Consider the following 7,929-nt stretch of genomic DNA (forward strand, 5'->3'; position numbering starts at 1 on the left):
CTTCCTTGGGATTGTGACCATTTTCCACCAGCATTGAGTGTGGGCCCTGCAAGGACCTTGGTCTACCCACCGTGCTGTTTAGCCGCACAGGGGTACTGAGGAAACAGCCTGAGATCTGGAAAGGCAGGGGCCCCCTGGGCTTGAGCTTGGACCCTGCCCTTTGTGGAGTCTGCATTCATTGTCCATAATTAGGGACCTCGGTGGGGGGAGGGGGGCGCGCCCGGCCTGGGAGGCCTAGTGTAGCTGCTGCTTTGGCTGGCCTCCCCCCGACCCCTGCATGTGTGTGGTCTCCTTCTGGGGGGCTGAAGAGGGCGTCTCCTCCATGGCCACTCTCTGTCCTGACCTCAAGTCTAAAGAGAGTCACAGGCAGGATGCCGTTGGTCTGAAACTGGCCGGGAGGTCCTGGCGGTCCCATGGTCATCATAGCACAGTGATGCTGTGCACATCCTCACAGGCTATTGCGCCCTCAGAAGTGTCTGCATCCGTTCATTACCTCACCTGTTCTTTGAGGTGACACCGTGTGCCTCACCTGTTCTTTGGGTGATGCCGTGGGTTAGCTTGGGCAGGTATCGCCTCCATCCGTAGATAAGGAAATGAGGTCAGAGGCAAGACCCTCAATGTCATCATCACAGGTGGGAATCTGGGCTGAACTCCTTCCCATACTCCCCACTCAGGCACAGAGGGGTGAGGCTGTCAGACACCTGTCCTACCACTCGCCCCACCCACTGGGGGGGGGACACTTCCTCTGGGAACTCTAGCCTGTGAAGCCCTCACAGACTTCTCCAGATAATCTTTCAACCTATGCTACTGTGACACATCATTTCCAAGAAAACTCCCGAGCGTCTTGGTTTCTCCTCATTTGTCATCTTATACACAAGAAATCGCATCGGCTTTTTCCTGTACATCTTGGTGAGGATGCTCTTCTCGGCAGGGAGGGAGAAGCACCCAATTGGGGCGGGGGGGGGCAACACCATGGAGACAATGCGTCCTGGGTCCAGCCCTACCTCAATGAGACATTGATGGACATGGAGAACACTTCAGTCCTAGATGCCTCCTGCTTCTGTCTGGGTCTCACTGCTTTCCCTCCAAGACAGTTGTGGGGTTTTTTATGTTTATTATTTTTCAGAGAGAGAGTGTGTGTGGGAGGGGCAGAGAGAGAGGGAGACAGAATCCCAAGCAGAATCCCAAGCAGGCTCCAGGCTCTGAGCTGTGAGCGCAGAGCACAATGTGGGGCTCGAACCCACGAATCGTGAGATCAGGACCTGAGCCAAAACCAGGAGTCGGATGCTTAACCGACTGAGCCACCCAGGCGCGCCAAGACGGTTTTTGAAATAAGGAAAAGGTGGTTTGCACAATGCTATGTGATCAGCTTGGTGACAAAGTTACTGTATCTCCGTGAAGTCATATTTGGGTGTTCTGGGTGGGCAGTTCAGGAGGGTGCACTTTGGGGTCTGGCAGTGCTTGGGAGGGGTCCCCGCTCTGTCATTTGTGTAATTTTCTCAATCTGCCTGAGTCTCAGTTTCCTCGTCCGTAAGGAGGGAGTCATGGCACCAACCTGTATGTGGTGGTTGTGGATTGAAGCCGCAATGAATCATTTGTTAGTTGTGCAGCAAAGAGCTGGACACAGTGTCTGCCCTGAACCTCCCAAGGGGACAGCCTTCTCATCAAGACCCAAAGACTCCCCAAGTCCTTACAATGTGAAGTACAATTAGATTACTAAACACGTACTTTTGTTAACATATGGACTGCTTAAACCGGGGACACAGGCATTAAAATTATTCCAACCAGAAGGCTTCCCATTGACCAGAGGACTGTGTGGTGCTCGGTCTGTAAAGGGCACTGCAGGGCTGGCTGGCCCCCCCTCCCCTTCTTGGTCCTCAGGATGACTCAGGGCCCTGGCCTCTTCCAGGGAGCGCCTCTGTTCTGAGTCTGTTTTCTTCTTTCCGTTGCCCCAATCTAATCACCGCTACAAACACTCATGGGACTCTCAAACGCGGGCCACAGTCTGCCGCTTGCTGCTCACTTCCCGCTCTTTTGATGTTGGACTGGATGGTTTTCCATTATTTTAATGGATCAGCTCAACACAAACTCTATCTTTGGCAATCTTCCTAGTTCTTAATGGCATTTTGAAAATATTTGTGGAGTTAGCAGGTTCACTTAGCAGAGAATTTCATGGTGTATGTTTTTTTCTTTTTTTCATACCCTACCTCATTCCAAAAAGAATTAAGGCAATTCAGGTTCATCTCTTAGCACAGATTCCACCTGCATGCTTCATTCAAGGGAGGTTGCAGAAGTAGGTGGGTTTTCTCTGTTTCATCCAGCCTGGCATCTTGAGGGACCCGGGGGTGGGGTGGGGGGTGGGGGAGCAGCCGGGGCAGATTCCGGGGCCCCTTGGCCTGGCCTCACCACTGACTAGCTGTGACAACTTCCGGGAAATGAGCTCAACATTCTGGACCTCGGTTTCCTCATCTGTGAAACGGGTAACAGAACCACCTACCTCCCGGCTTGTGTACGGATTACAGCAGATGAGCATTTGTAAACACGTTGATTCAGTGCCATGTTTTAATAATAAAATACACAGTGCTGAATTGAGCTCCTGGGCTTGAACCCAGAGACTCTGATTCTCTGACGGAGGCGCTGACAATCTGGGGGCAAATCTCTAAATCTGCAGGTAGCAGCCGGATGCTGGCTTACCCAGCTCAGCTCTTAGCGATTCCAGAGCAAAATCTGTTGTTTCTGTTGAGCCTGGGTTTCTCATCTGACTCTGCTATGATTCGGGGGCACATTCGGGGGACTGTGAGTTTCAGACCATGAGGTCTTTCCTACGAAGGCGGAGGCTTAACTCATTCTCTCTTGCCTCCAGCCTCCAAGCACGCTTCCCCAGGGGACCCTGCTCCCTGCTGCGTGGTCACTTTGGGGTGTGACTGCTGTGTGGGGTGTGGGCGGGGTGTGTGTCACTCTCTAGCCCCTCACCTGGATGTCCAGGCCAAAAGATGGGTCTTCAGGTGTCTGTCCAAATGAGTGGCGGCTTGGCCTGTCGAAGCTTTTGTGGGGGTTCCAGTGGAGAGTGTGGAGGGTATGCCGTATGTCCCTGAGGGGGAAGGGGGGGGGGGGGGCAGTCCATCTGTTGGTTCCCGGGGATGCTGAGGCGTGTCCTGACTGCCTGTTATCTCCTCTTGCAGAGTCCACAACGATGGTGTTGTCACCAGCCAGCTCAGAAGCCCAGGTACCTTTAAAACAATTTTTAAGTTTACTTGGTACACATTAAAAGTAACACGTGTCATATAATGTAAATTAGAAAGCATATAAAGTTACACGATTGTTCCCAGGAGGTGGGACACAGACAAAATACTCAAAGACCTTAATCGAAAGGGCTTGATGAAGAGAGCGGACAGGTGAGGACAGAGAGCCCACCAGGGCGGTGCGGAACCTGGCAAGCCAGGAGAGCCCGAAGGGGAAGGGCATCTATGACACCCCGTCTGCCTGTCTTCTAGGCCCAGACTCCAGGCTCTGCTTTGCACCGGCCGGGGGAGGGAGCAAAGGTGATGTGGTCTGTAGGCGAGAGCCCCTGGGTGCAGAGTGTCAGGCGGAGTGGGTCTGGGGGGCAAACAGGAAAACCAGCCCAGTGGCCAATATCCAGGAGCCCCCGCCCGACCCAGAATTCAGATCTTCCCAGGAGCACTTCTCTCTGTGTCTCCCTGTCCCATCCACCTGCCCCCCGGGGAGTTCGTCCCGAACTTGATGTTTTTCATTCCACCGCCTTTAAGAAAGCTCTATGCAAATGTGTGTTTATGTATTAAGTACAGTGTTACACCAAGGGTAGGGGGTGGTCACAGGCCAAAAGAGGCTACATATTCTGTTGTGGAGAATTTAAAAACAATAATAAAGTCATCCCAGAGTTTTCCTCTTTTTTCCTATTACTACATGCTCGCAGTTTTTTTAATGTGTATTTTGACAGAGGGAGCACTCGAGGTAGGAGGGGCAGAGAGTGAGAGAAAGAGAAAACCCCAAGCAGGCTCCACTCTGTCAGTGCAGGGCCTGACTCAGGGCTCAATCTCTTGGTTACAAGAGATCATGACCTGAGCCGAAATCAAGAGTCAGACGCTTTACTGACTGAGCCACCCAGGCGCCCCCACATGCTGGCAATCATGTCAGTGATAAGGGGCGCCTGGGTGGCTCAGTCAGTTAAGCATCTGACTGCAGCTCAGGTCAAGGTCTCACGGTTTGTGAGTTCGAGCCCCGCGTTGGGCTCTGTGCTGTCAGTGCACAGCCTGCTTCCGATCTTCTGTGTCTCCCTCTCTCTCTGCCCCTCCCCTGCTTGTTCTCTGTCTCTCTCAGAATAACTAAATAAACTTAAAAAACAAAATCTTAAAAAAAAAAAAAAATGTCAGTGATAAGATACCCTTCCCAGCAGCACCTTGCCTGTGGTTACCGGAGCTCTGAAGCGGTCTGGTGTTGTCACTATATGTTGCTTTCTGTAATTTGTTTTGGAAAAAAGAACAACATGTTTTCAAGACTCCCCTCCATTCCTGGCAGGGCTGTCTGCCCTCGGAGTGTTCTGGATACTTTGTTTATCCACGGCCCGGAACACTCTCCCCTGCCTTTCAGATGGTGCAACCAGGGCTGTCCCTACGGCCCAGAGTCCCCAAGTGAGTTTGTATCTGCTACCCAGCATTCCAAAGGAGACCTGTTGTTATCAAGTTTGAAAGTATTTACGAGGTAGATACACACAAACTTTGTACGTGGGGGTCGAATCTGGACTGTTGTGCTGGGGGGCCCAAAAATGAACCATGAGAGCCCCACCCCAGCCACTATGGCAGGGCGGCCACTTGTGTTAACCCAGATTCTTGCTACTGGCACTGGGGTAAAGCTGGTCTCCTGTGGCTACTGGGAGCCTGTTCAGTTCCTGTAACTCCGGGCAGGTCGGGCTTAGGTTCTGAGACTCTGGCTGGCTGCCCAGATTTTTCCTTATGGGAAAGTACGCGCTCTTGGCCTTTCAGGGAAAGTTTCCAGGGACCGGGCTGGGGCACAGAGAAGCTTTTAACAGAGCACCTATCAGATAAGAGGCTCACGTTGGAGTTAACCCTCTAACTCTAGGCCAGCTACGAGGAGAAAGAGGCATGGCTGGGTTGCAGTGATACTCTGCACTGCACTGGGGCGGGGGACTTTCCTACTTGGCCCCTTTGTCTGCCTCCATGCGGTAGGGACCAGGGCAGAGCTGCCCTGGGGTCGGCAGGGTCTCTAGAGCTGAGTGGGCGTGAACCTCCACCATCGCCTCCTTCCTGGCACCTACCTCTGGGCCAAGAAAGAACCAGGGGCAGTTGTAGTCCTGGTGGGTATTAGGGTACTCTCTGGAGATCTCATGCCACAGAGGACTCCCCCTGGCCCTAGCCTTGTGCCCTCCAACTCATGATTTTGGGTGGTGACTTAAGAGCTGGGTCTGTGACCCTCGCCTACCTAAAGCAGAGATAGGACCGCCTCCAAGTGGGGCTGGGGGCGGCGGAGACGGGTGTTGACTTTGGGCTGGAACTTTGTTCTTCCTAACAGGTCCGCCCCTCCCCCCACGCTGGCCCCCTCCAGGCTCAGGGTGTTTCCTGAGGCACTTCTGCAGGACGAGAAGGCTGGCTTGTCCGCGTCTCCTGCCCAACGTTGGCTCCCTGTGTGTCCTCCTCCAGCTCTGCTTGGGCTGCCCCCACCCTCCGGGCCCCAGGCGGTGGCAATGCAGGAAGTGAGAGGAGATGCCAGAGGGCCCCCCACACCCTCAGGCCCAGTGGACTTGGGGGTGGAAGGTGAGGGCGTGGCTCCACGAGCCACCAAGAGGCCTTCCGTCTTGGCATCGGCCGCCAGCGGGTCCCCAGTCCTAAGTCCAGCTTTGCCCGCTGCCAGCAGTGCCCTGAGGTCCTGTGCCTCCCTCCTTACCTAGAAAGCAGCCATTGTCTTGTGAGTTATGTTGTCCCCTAGGTAAGTAACAAAGGTCTCAGAGTAGTTAATGACATGAGAAGAGCCACTGTCATTTTGTATCCTTGTCGTCAAGGGAAGATGTCGAAATACGAAAGCCGTGCGGAGCAGAAGCGGGGACCCTGGAGGTGCCCGCGTCCTCTGTGTTCAGCTGCATGTGGCCCTTTGCTGTGCGAACCGATCCGACCTTTTCAGGGCTGTGTTCCTGTGAGCAAGGGAGTGTCAGGTGCGGATGGCATTTGAACAGATAAACGAGTGACAGTTGGCAGATGCCCTCCAGAGAACACGGATTCCCCAGTTACTAATGGTGGTCCGTGAAAGTAGGGTTTCCTGCCAAGTAAAATTGAGAAGTGCTGAGTGAAGAGGTCTCCCTACTTCAAGACTCACACATTTTTTAATGTGCTAATATGCTTTTAAAAGAATTAATTATGGGGTGCCTGGGTAGCTCAGTGGGTTAAGCGTCCGACTTCAGCTCAGGTCATGATCTTGCAGTCCGTGGGTTCGAGCCCTGTGTCGGGCTCTGTGCTGACAGCTCCGAGCCTGGAGCCTGCTTCAGATTCTGTGTCTCCCTCTCTCTCTGACCCTCCCCTGTCCATGCTCTCTCTCTGTCTCAAAAATAAATAAGTGTTAAAAATTTTTTTTTAAAAACAATTAATTATGGAGAATTTCAAGCACTCACAAACAGTAGCATTGTGGGCCCCAGCCATGCCTGGCTGGGCTCCTGCCGTCACTGTGACACTTGTTTCGGGGGTAGCCCCTCCTTCTCCCCTCTTTCTCCCCTCCTTCTCCCCTCCGTCGCTCAGGTGCCAGTATTGTTTTGTTCTTTTCTTTTTCGGGTTACATTTATACACACTGAAATTTATATGGAGTTTAAAATATTTTGAAGTGAGAGGATGCCGTTTTTCATGAGTTCAAGTGTCAATACTTTAAAATTTGTAGATAACTATTCTAGCAGCGTTTATTAAGGATGCTACCCTTGTCCTCTGATTTAAAACGTACTGGTACATTGGGGCGCCCGGGTGGCTCAGTCGGTTAGGCGTCCAGCTTCAGCTCAGGTCATGATCTCACGGTCCGTGAGTTCGAGCCCCGGTCAGGCTCTGTGCTGTCAGTTCAGAGCCTGGAGCCTGCTTCGGATTCTGTGTCTCCCTCTCTCTGTGCCCCTCCCCCACTCATGCTCCCTCATATCAAAAAATGAATAAACGTTAAAAAAATTTTTTTTCAAATTAAAAAAAATAAAATATACTGGTACGTTACATTAAAAGCTAATATTTAATTAGATTGTCTACTTATTTAAATACTTATTTTTGAGAGAGAGAGAGAGGGAGCACAGGAAGGGGAGGGGCAGAGAAAGAGGGAGAGAGAGAACTCCAAGCAGCCTCTGCGCTGTCAGCTCCGAGCCCGACGCGGGGCTCGAACTCACGAACCACGAGATCTTGCCCTGAGCCAAGATCAAGAGTGGGGCCCTCAACCGACTGAGCGACCCCGGTGCCCCAGGTTGTGTATTTTTCAGATCACATTGACTGGGGTTTACTTTGCGTTCAGTGAGCTTGATTAGTTCTGGCAAACGCAGTGCACACCGTGTCCCCGGTACCATTGGCTCAGAAGCTCCTGTGTCCCGTCCAGTCCCCACCTCAGCACTCAGCTGCCCTGCCTTCTGTGGCTGCAGATCAGCCTCACCTAGAGTTTCGTGTAAATGGAAGCACACAGCCAGGAGGCTTTGGTTCCTCTGCTCTGTGTTTACCGTGGGTGTAGACGAGCATGTGCGGTTTGATCCGCTGGGCCTCTGCCTGGTACCCCGCTGTGAGGATGGGTCGGCTTTGGTCGCCATCTGCCAGTTGAAGACATTCAGACATCCCAGGTTTGGGTGCTTGGGCCTTTCTAGGACCAGCCCTGTGTGGATGTGTCTTTCCCTCTTCCTGCTTAGACTCCTCCTTAGACTCCCTCCTGGGAGAGGAGTGGCCCTCGCTTCTC

At 52.7% G+C, this 7,929-nt stretch overlaps 1 protein-coding gene and 1 long non-coding RNA gene across 3 annotated transcripts in view; one reads left to right on the top strand and one right to left on the bottom strand.

Annotated features, from left to right (window-relative positions):
• The window catches only part of LOC121009959 (uncharacterized), a 21,269-nt gene extending 20,443 nt beyond the window's left edge, over nucleotides 1-826 (bottom strand). Inside the window, exons 1-2 of the long non-coding RNA XR_005780937.1 lie at nucleotides 815-826; nucleotides 741-745 (exon numbers count right to left, since the gene is read on the bottom strand). This is a non-coding gene — a long non-coding RNA (uncharacterized LOC121009959). The remainder of the gene's footprint in view (nucleotides 1-740; nucleotides 746-814) is intronic.
• Nucleotides 827-2,946: 2,120 nt separating this feature from the next.
• The window catches only part of SPIRE2 (spire type actin nucleation factor 2), a 22,077-nt gene continuing 17,094 nt past the window's right edge, over nucleotides 2,947-7,929 (top strand). Inside the window, exon 1 of one of the 2 annotated variants that reach the window (XM_040443392.1) lies at nucleotides 2,947-3,226. In XM_040443392.1, coding sequence (XP_040299326.1) covers nucleotides 2,978-3,226 — 249 coding nt within the window. In that variant the 5' untranslated portion in view covers nucleotides 2,947-2,977. The remainder of the gene's footprint in view (nucleotides 3,227-7,929) is intronic. The other variant, XM_040443391.1, reaches the window with a different exon arrangement.

Source organism: Herpailurus yagouaroundi, unplaced genomic scaffold (assembly GCF_014898765.1).
Source record: "Herpailurus yagouaroundi ecotype Mexico unplaced genomic scaffold, PumYag 190, whole genome shotgun sequence".
In the NCBI taxonomy this organism is placed as follows: domain Eukaryota; kingdom Metazoa; phylum Chordata; class Mammalia; order Carnivora; family Felidae; genus Herpailurus; species Herpailurus yagouaroundi.